At 38.5% G+C, this 20,146-nt stretch overlaps 1 protein-coding gene across 2 annotated transcripts in view; it reads left to right on the top strand.

Annotated features, from left to right (window-relative positions):
• Nucleotides 1-20,146, top strand: part of LOC119734963 (3-phosphoinositide-dependent protein kinase 1-like) — a 39,859-nt gene that overhangs the window by 10,834 nt on the left and 8,879 nt on the right. The window contains exons 1-7 of one of the 2 annotated variants that reach the window (XM_038208622.1): nucleotides 2,266-2,861; nucleotides 8,470-8,835; nucleotides 11,874-11,916; nucleotides 12,848-12,985; nucleotides 16,346-16,490; nucleotides 17,181-17,278; nucleotides 19,881-19,956. In XM_038208622.1, the coding sequence (XP_038064550.1) occupies nucleotides 2,628-2,861; nucleotides 8,470-8,835; nucleotides 11,874-11,916; nucleotides 12,848-12,985; nucleotides 16,346-16,490; nucleotides 17,181-17,278; nucleotides 19,881-19,956 (1,100 nt within the window). In that variant the 5' untranslated portion in view covers nucleotides 2,266-2,627. Of the gene's footprint in view, nucleotides 1-2,265; nucleotides 2,862-8,469; nucleotides 8,836-11,873; nucleotides 11,917-12,847; nucleotides 12,986-16,345; nucleotides 16,491-17,180; nucleotides 17,279-19,880; nucleotides 19,957-20,146 lie in introns of those variants that run through there. The other variant, XM_038208623.1, reaches the window with a different exon arrangement.

The raw sequence follows: 20,146 nt of genomic DNA, 5'->3' as shown, positions 1-20,146 counted from the left end.
TAAAGACAGTGTTTTTGTTTGTGTTAGGTAAACACATGTTATTTTTGTTAGGTAAACACATGAAGGGCAAAACCTAATTTGATTTATATCACCCCGGCGCAAAATTCCATCTTATAATAAACACATCTTATTTACAATTTATAATCAAACACTTACACACATTAATTTTTATAAATATCAATGTTACATTTTTTTTTAGGTTTAATTTTTTTTAGAAGAATTATCTCATGTCTTAGTAAATTTTATTATTAGCTTTTATTAGCTACTAGCCTAGTATGGTTTATGTACATTTTTACATGTACGGTATGTATAGTGTACCCTATATGCACATGTTATTGTACATGTACGTTGCACGTTCCGGTACACGTACATGTACATGGTGTATGTTTACCAAAAATTTGAGCCGTTGTACATTTTGGTAGTTCCTGAACTGCCTGTTGCGATGACTCGACTGAGTTGTGGGTTTTCCTGGGATCGGTTAAGTGGTGCTGACTCACTGGTCATTCAGAAGACAGTAGAAAAACAAGTGTGTTTTGCGACACTCCCACAAGACTCCCAAATTATTGTATTACATTCTCGCACATTTCAATTGATACACAAAATTTGTACAGTTTGCAATTTGTGGAATATTGTAATTGAATATTAAAAAATTACAACAGTTTTGGCTATGTACAATGTATGCACTCTCGTTTGTTAAAATTCTAACACAGTGACAGCTTTAATTCATTTATCACTAAGTGTGTGCAAATCGGTAGTGTACCATACATGCTGACATTACAGTTCTTCACAAATAACAGGCGACTTCTGGTGAAATGAGACAGAACTGGGCAGAGGTCGAAATGAGGCTTTGTGGTATTAGGAGAGAAAGTGAAATTCACCTTACAATACTGTTTGTTGCATTTCAATCAGATGTTCTATTGACAAGTTGTTGATATGCTAAAAGATCATGGTTGTCGACATGCCACACGAGTAAAAAATACTGAGAAATAGGCTTTCAAAGTTTGAGATTTGTAATTTGTGAAAAATGAAAGATGCCCAGTGTTTTTCTGAAAAAAATCACCTTTAGGCCAAAAAAAAAAAGTCTCCGGTTTCTGGTATGCACGCGCGTCGCCGTAGCCATGCGCGTCGGCAAAATGAAAAAGTTTTTTTTTCAATGAAAGATGATGTATCAAAACCGCCAAACTCACTGGTTTGACTGGAATTCTGCTGCTGCGCAATTTCAACATGTTTTTAGATGGGGTTATGATCGAGAATAAGCTTTATGTGGCCTCTCTGGACTCCCATATATTTTCACTAAGTTTAGTCGGGCACCATTTGCAGTCATCAGGCGACATTTGAAGCAAAAAAGTCGTGTAAAAAAAAAAAAAAAGCCGCGTCGCCGCACCACTTTTTGGACAAGCTCCATACCAGAAACCGGAGACTTTTTTTTTTTGGCCTTATCCACGTTTTTTTTTTACACTATTTTCTAAAATATGTGTTGTAGACATAGGCCTACATGTATCTTTATGCCTACATGTAGATCAAAGATTACAAATATCGATCAATCGAAAAATCAGAAGAAAAATGTTCCCCCATTTGCTTTTTTGCCTATGCCCAGTTCCATCTTATTTTGCCAGTAAGGCTTTATTACTGTTAGGCCTAACCTTTTAAAAGGTTATTGTAACCATGATCGATGTTCTGAAGTGGCCTCATTCATGTATGTACCATACGGTACATGTAACTTGCATATCACCTGGCATCATTGGCAAATTGTTTTCCACACTAATTAATATTTCAAACAATTAAGGGACACTGTTTACACAGACCGTGGTTAGGAATCTTTTTAAATAAAAAAAGAAACTTCCTGCAAAGACAATGTTGAGAAATACTTCTTTTGTGCAAAATGTTATGAAAGTCATACATTTTTGTACATCATGGAAAAATAAAACTTAACCCAAAAAATGTTGACCCCAAGCTCGATTTCCATTCTAAACCGATACCCGTTATCTAAGCATGCACTGCGCAAAACCATATTTTTAATTGCATACAATATATGTAAGACATCTTGCAATATGAAGCAACCTTGCCCTCAGTAAGACAAGCTACTGTTATGAAAGTGGTCATAGGGAGATTATGCAGTGAACACTGTCCATTATTCGTTATCACTATACTAGGACCCTTGCATGTACAGCCATTTCCAAATGTGTGTCTACATGTGTGGACCCTTTTGTTTTTTTGCACCATGGATGTGCAACCCTTAGTTATACATTTAGGTCTAGTCCTAGCAGATTTTCCATTGATTCCAGAAACAAAAACTGTTGTGAAAACAGTCACCCACGTGAGGCTTTGCCGCATGTCACGCTGCCCCTCCCCCTCAGGAATAATGGATCCTTCCCGGTAAGATTGCAGCAGGATTTGCAGTAAACAAGCCTCTGACATCCTCTTCATAACCTGCTGTTCCAACGTCTGCTGGAGATGGTGTACTGTACACGCTCAGTGTAATATTGACTGATCAACTGGACTTGATTTTGAAAGTTGCTCGAATTGAAAATCCAACGGCTTTGTTTTTTTGTTTTTTTGAGGGGTAAATCCTGCAAGAATTCAGAGGCCTAGTTAAATTTTGTTCTTTTGGCGTAATTTATGGCTCCATGAGCTCCGCTGACAGCCTGCGGAGAACCGCTGAGCCGACCGGCGCCCTGCTTAGCCCCGGTGCCCAGCTGGTCCCAGCCAGCTGTTTGTGTGGTCACTCGGAGCTTGGGCCGGTAAACAACAAGGGACTGAGTGGCAGAGGCAACGATAACAAGAAGAGCCGGCTTGCTGTCTTGAGGTTTGCTAGGATGCTGGCGGTGGCGTTTAGGAGGTGGACTAGTAAAACAAAGAAGGTAGATGTGGGTGTTTTGTTTGCTTGTCTTTGTGCATAATTGTACCATAAATTCAGCTTGGATTCTCTTGAGGATGCAGCCAGTTTATTGAACTGTTTCTCCATTTTTTTTTAGAAACTAGTAATATAATTTTAATTGATACATAGTCCTAAACTTAATAATAATTTAAATCACAATGAACTGAATCTGGTGAAGATTTATTTTCATGAACCATGTAAAATTTTACAAAACATGTCAATTTTTCCCCTTCGCTTCACAGTACATGTTTGTGTGTATGTTCAGGTACACACAGCTATGTACAGTATGGCATTCTAACATTCTTTTGTCTACAACATTTGTTTGAAAAATATTTCAATACCCTTCATACTGTTTTTTGTGTGTGATACATTTCTGCCCTTCAATGTCAGTTGTGATTCTTTATGTATGTACATGTATGTGGAAGGCATGCACTTGTTTTGTTTGTTGGTTCAATGGTGTAATTTTCTTTCAACAGATGTTTAACCTTGAAATACAATTTATTGGTAACATGTGTGGGGAAAAGTAATTGCAAATGTACATTGTTATTGTACAAACATCTTTGTCTGTACGTGTACCTGTATTAAATTTCTGCAATGTCTAGTACCCAGGTTTTTGTTATTAAATTTGAAGATTTAAACTTGAATTCCCCAGACTAGTTAAACACAGGGAGCCTTGCGCCAACTACATGCCCGTAATATCTTCAGCTGTGGAGCAGCAAATTTTGTAAACTGATGAATTCAAGGACATTTTATTTTTCTACGTGTGTATGGGGTTGTTTTCACTACATGTACATGTACATGTAGTTGGAGATGTTGAAAAAAGCTTGTAATTTAAAAAGCTTTCATTTTTAGTAACAAATTACATTGAAGTAGATTGAACAGAGTCGTTCCCCCCCCCCCCCCCGAGAATTAAAGGCGTTGTCACCGATTACAATACATACTCCAGATTTTCGTTATTTTTTATCACGTCATTTTTGTATCAAGATTATCAATACCGGCATGCTTTCTGATTTCTTAACCTCCATTGATCACGGAGCAAATCTCTAATGGTTATTGGATTTTTTTTGGCCTCGTGTGAATTTGAAAGGACTTTCTGGTTGTTTACATGACAGTTGGCCTACATGCTTGTCTCTTCAGGATCATACTGTAAATTCAATAATTGCAGCCGATTTTCGTCTTTAGCTGGAAGAATAAACGGGGGCGTCACAACAAGAACAAAATCTAATTGCGGTCCAATCTGCCAGGGTAAAAAAATGGAGTGATTAAATTGTCAGGCTGGTTAACTGCACATCAGGCCACGTTGTGTACGGCGTGGCGTAATATTACGGTACGTGCCAGTTCTGCAGGATGACTGCAGGTAGCGTGTCCGGATAAACAAATGTAATTGGCAGGTTTCTGAGCCGGGCCCACCTTGTTTATCCTGTAAAAATGTCGCAACGTCAGTTCAGGCAATTATGGATTTAATGTACAGGTTTTGCATTCGTTGTGTCTGTGACTGAGTCTGTGATTTCGTCAAAACAGCCTTTTGTGCAACATCGGACGCTGACATAATGATCATTTGTGAATAACAATGTAACAATTTGCAGTGCAATTAGCATTGCACATGGCACACCCAGGGCCTGTGCCATTAATTAATAGTTGTTTGTCCAAGTTTGCTGGATATTAAGGGAACCAGCCTACATACATGTGGGCGATGGGGGTAATTACATGTAAGGATGCATCATGTAGGGCATGTAGGGAGAATTTAATAAATAAATATTTTACAATTTTCAAATTTGCTATCTCAAACACCTTTTAATTTGCATTTTACACCCGCAAGCATGGCAAGTTTGTGTTTAGGAAAAGTGCTAATGTCAGCAAGTCAAATTTGTTTAGATCAACAAAAATTGCAAGTCATTTTTTTTTTTCAAGTCAAGTCAAGTCTCAAGTCAAAAAATATCAACTCTAGTCAGAATCAAGTACATGAGTCAGCGATTCAAGTCAACAACAATGAATATTCATGTACATGTACTGTACAATATGTCACTGCAGAACCGTGGAAAAAAATAATAAAAAGCCAGTTAAATGTATTTAAAAGGTAGAGCTCAATTTAGGAATACCAATAGCTGATTTAAGTAATATTTCTGCACTCAGTGCACGTACATCATACAGCTTACAGACAGGTACATATGTGTGTACTGAACACATAGTTACAATGCGTTGGTGTAAATCGAGGACACACACGTACACATGCAACATCATCGTTGAATCGAGGACAGGAACCAAATCGAGGACGACCTCGATAAGAAAACGTGTACAAAACCAATGAGAGCTGTTGCGAAAAAGTTAAGAGTACAAACAAAGAAAATCCTCGATTTACACCATAAACAAACGTGCTAGTACATGTACATTTCCATGTATTTATGTACCTGTACTGTACACCCACCGGTACATGTGCATTATCACAGCCACTGCTGTTTTTCACATGTGTTGGGACTGTAATGATTTAAGTTGTTTGTCCTATTGTGCCCCAAATTTGTTTTGCCATATGGGGTAGCACCCTTGCCCCCTTTCCCCCAGTCCAAGGCCAGTGTCACTTGGTACCAGCCACAGACTGACCACCGACTGAAAAACAAGATCAAATTATAGAGAAGTAACAAATTTGTTTCAATTAAGCCCAAGCAAAATAGCTAACGACCTATTTCCTTGATTCCAAATACACCTGGTGAGAAAAACACAATGAGATGAAGAAGAAGAAGAAGAAGAAAAAAAAACCTCCCCCATCTCCAGTAACCACGATGAGGTGTTTTTCACAGCCCTCCATCATGTTCGTTCACATGTTTTATCGGAGGCACTTTTTCTCGCAGTGAGTGATGGATTTTCCCCTCAATCAAGGATATTTTTTTGCCAATGCTATCCTGAAGTGGCCCCGAAGTGATGAATTCCTAAGAGGGAATATAACATTGTCAGTTCTTGACAACCCCAGAGGGACTATTATATGCGTTCATTCGTTCCGTTCGTTCGAAGCTGCCTGTTTTCAGGAAAGGGGCTGTTTTTGCAAGCAAGTTGAAGCATCGTTGAAGAGTTAATCACTGTACAGAAAACCTGCTGTCAGGGTTATAAACTTGCGTAGCCTGTGGACCATCGCGAGAGAAAGAAACAAGTGTGCGTGCACAATAAGCTCTGGCCATCTTGCATAAAAATCTTGCGTAACGCTGACAGGAGATTGTGCGTACAAGCCTGGGCCACAGTCCCACGGGAAAATCACGCTGCACCAGTGTGTCCCCCAAAATTTACCAATGTACATTGTAAGCCTCCTACGTTTCCCATAAAATATAGCGTGCTACATGTACATGTATATATAGCGCTGTATACGCTATGTATAGCGTGCTACCGTTACAAACACGTGTACCACGTGACTATAACATTACTGCACATATTTTGCCTCCATTTACACAATTTTCATTTAAACTTTACAATTGTTACATACAGTAATTACTTTTCTGTTTGCCTTTTTTTTGAAAATTAAAATTTGGTAGTTATACTTTATGGGAAACTTGCAATGTAGAGGGTTGTTTTTGACAAATTTCCGGGGACCGACAGACTGACCGACCGTCCGACTGCGACTAGAAACTCCTGCCAGAATTTCAAAAGGAGCTTTGGGCTCGTAAACGTCGTTAAAAAGTGTCATGATCTACTGTTTGTGCTCGGTCCCAAATTGATTCGCAATTACTTGCCATTACTATTGAAAATGGTTTCGTGTTACAGAATGAAAAATTATACCTCAATTTGTGAATTTAAGCTTTCTTGATGCATGCATGTGGAAGGCCAATTGAAAGACATTCCGTACAAACATCCAATTAACTTATAATATAAAAAAGAAACTTTTGTTTTTCGGTTGTCCTGTTTTTAATCAAGCCCTGATAGATGACTTCCACGTATTGTTTTTCTCCGGCACTAATGAATTCTTTCCCCGCATAAGTCTGGCTAGTCACCTGAGACAAAAGAATGGAAAAAACAACAATGTGCGGGTTATTATTTTATTATTTTTTGGAGTCTCTGTCTCAATTAGTAGATGATTTAGTGGATCCTTCCCCTTTTGTGGGCAGCAAAATAAAAGGAAGTTTTTCATCAGTTTGTGCCAGGAGAACAGGTTGTTAATAATTAGCTCAATGTATGTAAACAACTCCCCCACTTATTAAATTCATGCACGAAGCACTGGAAAACATTTGGCCGAGTACGAGTACAACTGGAAATCATTGAGGCCAAGGGCCTGTTTGTTTCGTTCTAGATCCTGAACGAGATCATGTGATCCAGCGCCGTGCGAAAACAACAGGACCGCTCTCACGCGTCAAATCCTTTAGGGCGCACGCGAATGTCATCTGCTTCAGATTTTGTTGGCAGAAGGGCTATTTTTATGATAATCTGTCTATAATTTCTAGAAAAAGTAGATCGATCGTATTTTTTTTTTAATCGCAAATTTACACTCTAAAAGAATTTTGAAGAATATTGTCACACAAGCTCATAAATGCTTCAAATGTACATGTACTGAAAAAACGTCCTTTTTTCTTCGTGACCCAGTCGCGGTTCGCGACGTCTTGCGAGCCCACCTCGCGAGCAGGATGTGTTAAAACGTGATCTGGAGCAGCTATCGACGCGTCGGATCACCGATTGCGATCCGGATCTGCACCAAACAAACAGACTCAATGGGTGATTAGGGTTAACTTACAGTCAGTTAAAATGTGGCGTATTCTTCCTGAAATTACAGGTTTCTGCCATTCTCAAAAAAATTGAAGAAAAACAATTATACTTTTGACATTAAATATGTGTTTGTACTGTGGTATACAACATGTACATGTATACAATATACATGTACAATGTACATACACACTGTACATGTACATGTCAAGTCAGAAATAAACAACAATTCCTTGAACAGCCACTTCTCTGTATTTTGAACCATCTGTCTCTGTCAATTTTCGGTACAGTACCGGTACAGTAATGGTACTTGTGAACAAATATATTTTTGTTTTTCCGTGAATTCTTAAAAGAAGCAAATTTGAACAGGCAAACAGGATAATTCACAAGTTACATATGTACATGTATACATGTGTACAGTACATGTACGCGAACACACATGGGGCTACAGTTACAGTAAATGTTTTGTACAGCATATTCATTAATTGACAGACATGTTCTGTCAGTTTAATGACACAGATTGTAATTACCGTAAGTGTTTCCAGTTGTAGACGTGTTTTCAAGGTGAAAGCAATCAACGCAATTACCGCCTGTCTACACAGCATACCATCTTAATCTGCAATTCACAACTCTGCTCAGTGGAATTTGAAAGGCTTATTATTTTTCAGACGATGATAAATTTAGAATCTCAGAAATAAATATTTGTGCACTCGGTTGGCATTGGGGCTCCGCAATTGTGTAATTGACATTTCCACACGTGTTTTTGAACTTTTTCTTGTTTTTGTCGTTTTGCGCTATTTTTTTGCACGGATTGCTTGCCTGGGGAATATTAATTTTATTGTATCCTCCCAGTGTTTTTTTATCGCTGCCGTTCGTTCTTCGTAAGCAAATATCTCGCTTGTTTTTTTCTACAGTCTAAGGAGCAGGCCAGACAACCAATGAGAAGCAGCGAGAGCCAGTCACGTGACAAGACGGCGACCAATGGGCGCTCGCAGGCACAGTGCATCAAGCCACAGGCCAGCCGGACCGTCTCGGCGGGCACCAGTTGCCAGCGTGGTTCCCCGTCACCTTCGTCCTCTCCCTCCTCCGCACCGACTTCGTCGTCCCTGCCCTCCACGAGCTCCGAGTACTTGCAGAATCGACCGTCAGCGTCCGCCGGGACGTCGGCCCTTGCCAAAAAAGACATGAACCAGTCCCCGCAGCCGGCCGCCGCGCCAAAGAAGAAACAGCGGCAGGATTTCAAGTTTGGCAAGATTCTAGGAGAGGGCTCGTACTCTGAGGTGAGGACCGTTATTTGTTACATGTTACATCTTATGCTGGATTTTCAGTTAGAGCAACTCTGCATACATAGTGCCATGCACCTTGATCAAGTTAATTCTGTGCACCGATAAAGTGGATGCTGTTCAACAACTTTTGTGCCTCTCTACTATTTGTTGGAAAGCTGTGTGTTGTTTCCGCTTTCACAAATTCACAAATTATGTTGACATTGTTTGCAAGTGATCTGTCGCTGGCTATGCACAAGAAAGATCGGAAATGTTGGGAACAAGAGGCTGAGATGCCTTCACTTGGAAACAGAAACACAGAATTGCACTTCAAATCTTACTTTCATTTGCATGTTGCGATGCCTTTTTGTGGCAAATCTCATCGCAGCATTTCTCAGTCTTGCAATTAATATAGCAGTGATCAATTACAAGTCTCATACAATATGTACCGGTATAAAACATGTACGGTATGTACAATTTATCTTCATTTAGTGTGGTAGGTGGGGGGAGTCAAAAATATTTTTCATAGGCTTTCCATTTTGTTTATATTGGTTACTTCGCTCTTGGATTTTCAGCTGTCATTTTCAACAGTCCTGGAAACTTGTGCGGCAAAACAAGTTTCTGTCACTAATTGTAATCTGTACGTGACAAAGGTTTCCCTGTTACCAAAAGAAACTAAATCGCATACCTACATCGTTGATCATTTAAATCACAGTGATCTCTTTTTGATAATCAGCGATTGCCGGCTTGTTGACTGGGCATCTGAGTGGAAAACCCGGCCGCGGGCGATCAATTAGGCATCATTGAACAGCCAGGGACCAGAAAAACAATTGTAATCTGTACGTGACAAAGGTTTCCCTGTTACCTAAAGAAAATAAATCGCATACCTACATGTACATGTACATCGCTGATAATTTAGATCACAGTGATCTCTTTTGATAATCAGCGATTGCCGGCTTGTTGACTGGGCATCTGAGTGGAAAACCCGGCTGCGGGCGATCAATTAGGCATCATTGAACAGCCAGGGACCAGAAAAACAAAAAAACAATATGATGTTTTGCGAGTCCCTTGAACAATCTGAAAAGCTACAGATACGGGTGCATGAAGGATGGGACTTCACGTTCTGTGTTTTACGCAGGAAAATTGCGTGGACATTATACGGGATGCTGCCCCCAATATTTTGGATGTTTCTTGATACAGGTATTGGTGCAATCTAAAATGTACACAGTGTACATGTACAGCATCAAATCAAATGAGGACTTTATACATGTAATGACTATTGTGTCTGTCATGAAATGAGTACAAAAGGTACCTTTGAGAGCTGGTTTTCATGTCCTGTTTCGACCCGAACCTGCAATTTGTGTAAAAGTCGTCGTTGGGGGCAGCAAACCAAACATAATAAATCGTGACGTAATAAACAGGACTCCCGATGCAGCATAGTATGAACGAGTCCTGTTTATTACGTCACGATTTTTCTCATTTTACGAAGAACCCGACGACTGTTGATTTCAATTATGCACTCGCCGACCAACTAATTACTCGATGAATTTCAGTTTCATAAACATATAAACGCACATTACAAAAGAATTGGACTTTGTCATTATGATATATGAGTCTACTCTACAATAAAAAAAATATGAAAAACAAAACGACTTTCAGCATTCCACAACCTCTTTAAATAATCCATTCATGTACAGTGTACATGTACAATATTAAAAATGTACTATGGTACCGGTACATGTACATGGCAATGCACATGAATGATACATGTACATGTACATGTACATGATACATGTTTTGTACTTGTACGATACATGTTTTGTACTTGTACATGTACATGTTTGTCTGCCAGCTGTCTTGTTGGCCTTGGCAACCTTCCACTGAATAGAGATAAATAATTGAAAAGTAATATTATGATAACGCTCCAGTATGGAATTACTCTGCTGCGGAGTAAACAAGCTGATTGCACAATGCTTGCTATGCAGACAATTTTGTTCTTAAGGTTGGGTGTGCTTTAGATATGGCATTATATTACCATTACTTTTTATTTTCAAAAAAAAAAATTGCTCTTTTTTTTTTAATATTCAATTGAGGAATGAATACACATGTATACACATGTGCATGTTCACAGTTCACATCGATGAAAACAGAGTTCAACCTTACCGGGAGCAATAACATTGCATTTACAAGTGGAAAACAGGTTTATACTTGTAAATACATGTATTATTGATGGGACTGTTTTAGTCGTCATTTTTTTTCAATCCTAAGTCCCTGAGGTTTTGCAAACAACTGGTAAGGTTGCAAAAACCTCAGGGATTTAGGATTGAAAAAAAAAATGACGACTTTCCCCCCAAATCCTTGTTATTTGCAGAGAACTTTGAAATTCATAATGGCTGGGCTCTACCTTCGTCAATCTTGCAAAATCCCTCCAAACCCCCTGTGGCAATCGAAAATCTTTAAACTTCCTGATTTTCTTTGAAAAGCCGTGCACGGTTCTTTTGATAGCTTCATAGCTCCGTTGAAAATGTACATCGTAAACATGATAAATGGTTATGAGTGTGCTTTTGTCGACTTGTTGAATATGCAAAAACCCAGGAATAAAGTGCCTCCTTACTTTTTTTTTTAACAAATAGTCTCAGGTATCTGACAAGCTCTTGTAATTCAAGAGCCCGGAAGAATCTTGTCACAGATCCTTGCCACCTTGCGCACCAACAACGGAATTCCAAAAAAACAAAAAAAGAAGATCGTCTGATACTCTTCCCGGAATGAAATGTCTCAGCATAATTGTCTGTAAATTCCCACAGAGAGTCCTACCCGTAAGGCATTGCACTTTGGCCGAGCACACCGCAATCGTATGCTGATAAAACAGTGATCGAGCACTGACGAAGTAAATCTGAGAGTTTTGTCTCCTTTCTTTTTCTTTTTCTTGTCCGTTTCGTCCGCCGACCATTAGTGGGTCGAGCACCAAAGTGCACACTTCACTAATTGTTCGTGGCATCCCAGAAAGGTTCCCAATCATGGCGGTTTATTCGCTTTGTCTTCTTTTCTTTTTGCAGGTTGTTCTTGCCACGGAAATTGCCACCGGCAACAAATATGCAAGTAAGTGAATATTTTTCGGTCTTCACATCTGTTTGGGCAGTTTGGCACTGATTTTCTTGCAGAATTTACATGAAAAGTAGAGAGATTTATATAGTTTACCTGCCAAATATGGTGCATATGGTACAGTTTGTGTGGTCTTGTAAAGCTGTTCTTGTGATGCACAAAAGAATTGTGAGCTAAAAAAGAAGCAACTCTCCATGAAATCATTTACATAAATTTGCATATGGACATCAGGTAAAGGAATGGAATTTTTAAATTCACAGCTTTCATATTTTGGTCTCTTTTTTCTTTCAATTGTAACCCTACATTTTTAACTACATGTACATGTAGGCATTTTTGCTACATGTAGACCTCAATCCTGCCAAATCCTCCAACTGCCTCCATGTAAAAATAGCCTACAGCCTCAATCCTCCAAAATCTTCTGTTATTTCTTGAATGTTGTCCTTGGAGGGATACCCACTGCCTCAATCCTGCAAAATCCTCCGGCAATCACTGTCAGTATGTTGAGGCAGAGCTAGTGACGTCCTGGAGCAGTGCTGAGGATTTCCAGTACTATAATCTAGGCCTAAATTTATGCACGACTGAGCATAAACAACACAAGGTCCGGCCCAAGACCTTGACACAGTTCATCCTCCGAAATCAGCCATTTTGCCATATTGCCTCAATCCTGCAAAATCCTCCATTTTGCAAACAAACAGGATGTAGGAGGATTTGGGAAGGTTAGGGTTAATTAAGTCTTTGTGAGGCAGCATAAACTCTCGGAAAAGAAAGAGATGTTCTTGAATTTGAAATAAAAGCAACTCTCATGAAATCATTTCCATAAATTTGCATGATGTACAAAAAGGACATACATTGTATTTGTAACTTCCAAAATTTACTTCCTTCAATATGTGACCTTTCCCCCCCCCCCCCCTTTTATTTGTGACTTCAGTCAAAGTCTTAGTGAAGCGGCATATATTCCGGGAGAAGAAAGAGAAATACGTGATGCGAGAGAGGGAGGTCTTGAGCAAGCTGGACCACCCGTTCTTCGTCAAGTTGTACTTCACCTTTCAGGACAAGGATAAACTTTGTATCCTTTAACATTCCAGATCATTTTTGTTTTGAGATTTCTTACAAATATTAACAGAACTGGGCCCCAATTTCCTGTCTCTGCTAACTACAAATTCCGCATTTACGATCACCATGCAGAGTTTGTTACGCAATTCTGCGCCATTACCCAGCAAGAACCGAATCCTGCGACTGCATATGGGCTCCATGTACAACTACCCCCTCAACGGTAATAAACGAAGAGTTGAGGGTGCTAGATCACAGGGAGGGACATTTGAACGCATTTGGCGATGACACTTGGCACTCATCACGCGATGATGCTATGACTTTGTACACATTTAAAATCAAGTCATGCGTACTTCACGCCATACATGCCCCTGGTGTATCCTGTACGCAGGGTTCTTGAAGGTGGTCAAAACAGCGCCCTCTCTAGTTCGAGCACGGAGTCCATATGCGATCACAAGCTGAACTTCAAGGCTTACCCTATAAAATACCACTAACTCTATCCGAAACCACAAATGGTTAACACAGAAATAAAAGGGAATTTTTTTTCACTTATGATACGAAGAAGCATGAAATTGTACCCTTCACATTTTACTCAGAAGTGCATGTGTACATCTTACCCAGAGGTCAAATTTCTGAAGGGCATTGCAAGTCCTCAAAACATGTGTGAGGTCAGGTATGGAGTCTAGAATTCCAGTTAGGTTGGAGGGGGGGGGGGGGTTCAATCAAAACTGGGACACAGGTGTTGATGAGAAATATAAAACCGGACGCTCCTTGCTGTAGGAAATAGCCTTCTAACCTATTGACAGTGGACCAGGTGTGTTATGTGCACACCTGCATTGCTTCGGTTGAACTACAGTACATCATAAAATGGAACACTGTATGCATGTTCCGGTACATGCACCTATAACCGCAAAAAGTTTACATTTCTGTCCTGGGCACTTCCCTTTTAAGTAAACAAAAAGAGAATAACAAGATTTTTTTTTAATTTCAATATTGTGTTGAGTGAAAGGATATCCACCTATTTCTCAAATGCCTTAAATTATAAAAAAAAAAAAAAAAACATGACTAGTATGCCTCCCAAAGCTTTTGAATTTCTTATGTTTTTGGAGACTAGCCTGTTGCAAGTCTGTCTGTTGGCAGTTTCTAACACTGAACTCGTGGAAAAATTTGAAACTTGAAAATCTTGCTTGATAAATTTGAAAAATTAAAAAGGCAATTTTTTTTTTTTTTTTTTTTAAATTTCAAACTTGAAAATCTTGCTTGATAAATTTGAAAAATTCAAAAGGCACTTTTCTTTTTTTTCTTTAAAAAAAAAAAACGAAGTGGTTTTATTGGCTTGATTTGGTTGAGAAACAAAACGCAGGATTGGCAGGCATATCAGTACGTGTAGATGTACATGTATGTATGTAGTCTGTGCATGTCCAATTTAACTTATTCATGTACATTTTGTACATATTTCAGGGAGTGCACCTACATTTTTGTACATGTACATGTACTGTACACTATACTTATACTCAATGTGTACTGCACAATTCACACATTATGATGATTCGTCAGCCCGGCAACATCATGTGCATGTATGCATGTTCTTGCACATAGCATCACATGAACCACAGTGAACTGTAGCCAGGATGTTATTGCATCTATCTGGGTCAAGAATGTGGCATCACATTCCTAGAATTACATTATTTACATGTACTTCCCCAAACCCTCACATGGGGTTTGTGTATGCGCACCCGGCCACTATACAGCCCCAAACACATCCCGGCCGGCCGTGAAATATGACCAGCATATGTTGCCAACCGCTCAGACCGTAAATCTTAAGGGAGTGAACGCAGAAACAAACAAGGGCATAAAATAGAACAAAAATAGGTTAAAAATGCCCCAGACATGGGTTAGTTTTGCCAGCGCAACCCAAGGGGGTATTTGGGATTGGTGGTTCAATAAATTCTGGGTTGTTTATAAATGTTCCCCTGTGGCCAGACGTTGTGAGCAGGAAAGGTCATTCGAGGTCATCAGACCGACCTGGCCTTATTTTTTTATTTTTGTGAACAGGTATTATGCCCTTGTACATTGATTCCATTGACAGCTGTTTTACGTGTGTGCAGCCCCGGGCTTGTTGTTGTGTCATTTGTTTATGACATGTACAGACTTTTAATATAGAGGTCATGTAAAGTGTGTCCCAGGAAAAGCCCGCCTGGACAAATCAGTGGTCGTATCTAAACAAATATTCATGTGAGACTAACTTTTGTTTTTGTTTTCCAAGAATACATGTACATGTGTATACATGTACCGGTACCTTCATAAACACTTTACTGATATTATGGTCTGACACACCGTGCCTTCTGGAGACATGCACACAATAGGGAACAACAGATTGTAAACGTCTCCACAGGGCAATTTCTATAGATGAATATGTCTCCACAAGGTTTTCACGAAATAGATATATGGATTTTACTCAAACACTAGGAATTTCCAAGGTATGTTGATCTGTTGCAAATGGTAAGAGTTTTTGAAAAGGGATATTAAGTCCTAATTTCAGCCAAGGAAATTAATTCTGGTTAAAATAAATTTTGAAACTGTACTTTCAAACTCAAAAAACGTTAGTACACGAGAACAAAGAAGTGTCTTCACAAGGATACAAATTTCAGTGTGTGAGTTATTGAAAATGGGTTTACAGAATTAAATTAATGCCTTACGCTGTTGTGATTTTTAGCAAGTGTAAATGAATGAAGAAATGATTGATTAACCCTAACCAGCCCCAACCCTTCAAACTCCAACTGCAAGTTTTGTTTGATTCTGTTGGAGTGAGTTCTGCAAGAGTAAACTGATTATGCTTTACGTGGGGTCAGGCATACCACCATAATCAGAGTCTAACAGTTTGGGTGTAGAGTTTACCATATGGTGTTGGATTTTGCAAGAACGAGGAAGGTTCCTAGTAAATCACTCAAGGGGATTACGGTTAAACACATTTATTCACAATACAAGTACGAGTTTGGATACAATGTACAACCACATGGTTAGGAATTCAAAAGAACCATTAAGCCCTGTTCATACTTCACGCGAATGCGAAGCGAATTTGAGGTCACGAAGCATTCGCTGCGAAATTCGCCCCAGTTGACATATGTTCAACTTTTACGAATTCGCAGCGCGAAAACTTGCTGCAACGTCACAAATTCACGTTCGCTTTCGCTTTCGCACCGTGTATGAACAGGGCTTTAGAAATAACGTGCATAATTATGGGAGACATATATGGCGCTGAAAAGATTGCCTATACTGTACATAAATTGTCTGTCCTTATTTCTGTAATAATGAGGACAGGTATATCCAGTCTAACATCAGTCTTGAATATGACCCTTGACCCTGCCACTGTCAGATTTCGGTCTGAGTCTAGCGCAACGGGGCGAGCTGCTACCCTACATACAGAAACTTGGCTCCTTTGACGAGAACGCAACCAGATTCTATGCCGCTGAGGTTGTACTAGCGCTGGAGTATCTCCACAATATGGGCATCATTCACAGGTATAGTACACAGTATAGGGGTGTGCATAAGAACTCGTTACCCGACTGCTGACGTCAGATTATGGGATCGGGTACCCATAACAAATTTCACAACTTGCTTTGTCAAGTTTCTCAGACAATGATAAAGGATGGGTATTGAATGCCATTTGTGGAAATTTTGAAAACAAATCTTGAAACTTTAGGTATTACTGATGTCTTTTATGACACAAAATGAAGATCACATTTTGATGAAATTTTCACCATCACAACGTTATACACGATACAGCACAGCGTGACTTAATATCCTTTTTTGTGGGGCTGGTCACATAAGGGAGAGGGGGCGGGCTGAACATGTACATGTAAACACATTCAAATTGTGGTCGTTGAATGATAGAAGACAATAGGGTCCAGTGGTCCACGATTGACCGAAGGTTCACGGTTGAAGATCGTGTATGAAACATGGGAGGTCTTCCTAAAACATGTAAAATGTTAATGTATGAACAAAACAGGGACAATAGGGTCAACAATTGATGGTGTTTATGCACATGTAGACTTGACTTGTACAGTACATACATTTACATGATGTAAAGTACATGCACAATACACTGCACAAATATTGTACTGGCACCAAAACTGTTTTGAAATCAAACAGAACAGAATAACAATCCGTTCTCTCATGTTTATCTTTGTTTTATTTCGTTGATCACCCAGGGATTTGAAACCGGAAAACATCCTGTTGAATGAGGATATGCACATACAGATCACTGACTTTGGCACAGTCAAGATACTGGATGCAAACGCAAAAGAAGGTATGCAGCTTTTTTTAAGTTCTTTTCAGTCCCGGAAAAAATCTTAAAGGTAGAGTACATGTAGACCATTTGCAGCTATCCAAAAAGTAACCAAACCAAATTATTGTAATTATTGTGGTTTAAAGATACACACATGTAGTAATGACACTGAACTCCCTGTGAAATTATTCCTTCTAGCATTCTGTCATTTTAAAGAAACAACAAAAGAAGGTCATTTCCAAAGATATGTCAACTGACACATTTTTGGAAATTTCTGCAAATCGGACCCCATGCATGCTAAGTTGTAGTTGTTTGCAATTCTGATTTTGGAATTGTGTCACGAGAGGGCGCAATTCAAAATATGACTCGGCAACTTTGGAATTGAAATCGAGATCCAAAATATTGTTTTTATGTTTGTTTGTTTGTTTTCTCGAAATACATACAGCATTCACAGAGCTTTAACTTCATCAGGTTAGATATTAAGCATTTCTCTTGAGGTTTTGAGCACTTTTGATGATTCAAACGGGGAAAAAAGGCACAAATTACAAACGGTCTACTCTATCTTTAATAAGATTGAATTAAAACTTTCAAATAGTGCTCACTTGTCTTGGGCAGGTGCCATTTTTATACACTGACATATATCAGCTTTCGAGAGATGTATGCAAGATGTACATGTAATACGCCTGTTAGAGGTATTTTTCAAGATAGTGAAAGTTTCTTCATTCAATTTGTAAAAATACAACTACCCACAAAAGACTTGAGCCAAACACTGAGAATTCAATTTGTGTTCAAGTCATTCTAAAATAAATTTGGGTGAATGAAAACAGTCCCGTTCTTTCCAAATTAACTGTATTGCTATCTTTGGCTGTGATAAAATACCATCTACCGGGATTTTTGAAGTGCAAAGGTCATTTTAAAGAAGATATCTTGATATAATGTATTGAAATAGTATTGCTTGACTCTAATTATTTTACAATTTCAAAAGATAATATTTTCGTTTTCATTTCAGTGTATTTATTGTGTACTTTGTATATGACTCTAGATAAAAGTACACCGAACTGTCCAGGGAGATAAACGCACCAAAGTGACTGAACTTTCTGTCTCGAACAAATTTACATAAATGTTTTATGCGCATGTAAAATTTGCGAATTAATTTGCATAGCCTCAAGTTAGATCTCTACAGGGTTGCACCAGTGCTTTCTGCAGCCATGAGAGTTTTCAGACTTTTGTCTGAAATCAGATTTTTTAATCTGAGAGAAAGATATTATCAGTATAGAAAGAAATGCATCTTTCATCAGACCTTTCATGTGTTCAATGTTCAGACTTTTTTATAACATGGCAATCTCAAGGGGTTTGCCCCAGTGTTTCTGACAGTGGCTGCAATATGCACCGCAGCACCTTGTAGACCCTTATAAGGTGCTACATAATGGGTTTCATATTTCTCATAAACTTCATTTACCTGTCTTTAATAAGAGACATAATTTCCAGCAACTTCAGTACCTAATTTTTGGTAGATATGTGTGCGTGCACTACATAAGACTCAGGTATCGTCCCTGTTTCTGATAATGTTTCTTTCAGAATCAATCTCTTTTAAAGTGTAAAAACAACATTTTTACTGTAATTGTGTGACAAACAGTTGTGTTTTAAAGGATTAGTTCCTTCTTCTCATTTGTAGATTATTTAATCATCCAAAAAGATAGAAGTAGAATAAATATTTTCAAAAGGTTACAAAAGTAGGTGAACACAATAAAAAAACTTGTGTATTTGTGCAAGGTTAGTTTCAGGTCATTGGAAATGAATGTCGGCTGAGTTGGGGGAAACACCCCGGTTTTTAATATCATTTTTGTTCCTGGTTGTATGTTTTTCAAATGTTTTTTTTTTTCAGGAAGTAATATTTTTGGATGTTTTTAGGAAGTAATGCAAAAACTCCTAACTTTTTTTGTGGTTTACTTGCCACTTGCATTGTATACTAACGATATTAAAAATTCCATCTTATGATATTGATACAAGAAGTTAATTAAAAAAAAAAGCAATTTCAGTGAATTATTTCAGGAATTAATATTTTTTGTAGACCTAAGGCCAAAAAAAAAAATACTCGGTCTCTGGTCAGCGCGTGCGTCGATTTTAATCATGCGCGTCAACCTTTTTTTTTTTTTTTAATTAACACAGAAGCTACAACAGCACCCTCTATTGCCGCACCTCCTCAAATTTTTGTACCAAGGAGCACCAGGAATAGGGAAATTGCACCAAGGCAAAAGATAAAGGGCACCAAGGCAAATTATGGAGGACACCAATGTATAATGAGGACACAAAAAAGCAAAATACATGTACATGTACATGTAGTACCCACCTTGTCTGTACAATACAAGCTTGAAAAAAAAAAAAGCCACCAAAAAAAAAAAAACAACCCGCGTCGCCGCATCAATTCCAGAACTTCGGTCTGACCAGAGACCGACTATTTTTTTTTTTGCCGAAGTAAGTGTAATTTTTTTTTCATTGTTTATTCACAGGAAAGGATTTTTTCCTTAAGTACATTGTATTTAACACAAAAATACGTAAGGGTTTTTATGATACAAATGAAGCAAGTTTTGAATGCAGGATTTATTTTTACTTCTCTTTGCAGTACGAGCAAATTCCTTCGTCGGCACAGCGCAGTATGTCTCGCCAGAATTACTAACAGAAAAATCTGCCATGAAAAGGTGAGGCTACAAGAAATACATGGAAAATGATAGAGGACGCTTGTATAAAAAAATGTTAATACCCACGTGCGGGCTAGATATTGAAGTAGTTTCCACTGAACCAAAATTAATACAAATTATTAATACATGTAAATCCATTAGTACATGTATTATGTTGTATTTCATTATATTACATTGTATTACATTGTAT

This window comes from Patiria miniata, unplaced genomic scaffold (assembly GCF_015706575.1).
Source record: "Patiria miniata isolate m_02_andy unplaced genomic scaffold, ASM1570657v1 HiC_scaffold_28, whole genome shotgun sequence".
NCBI lineage: Eukaryota > Metazoa > Echinodermata > Asteroidea > Valvatida > Asterinidae > Patiria > Patiria miniata.
Note: the sequence above shows the minus strand (reverse complement) of the source record. Positions and strands in the feature narration are given on the sequence as shown.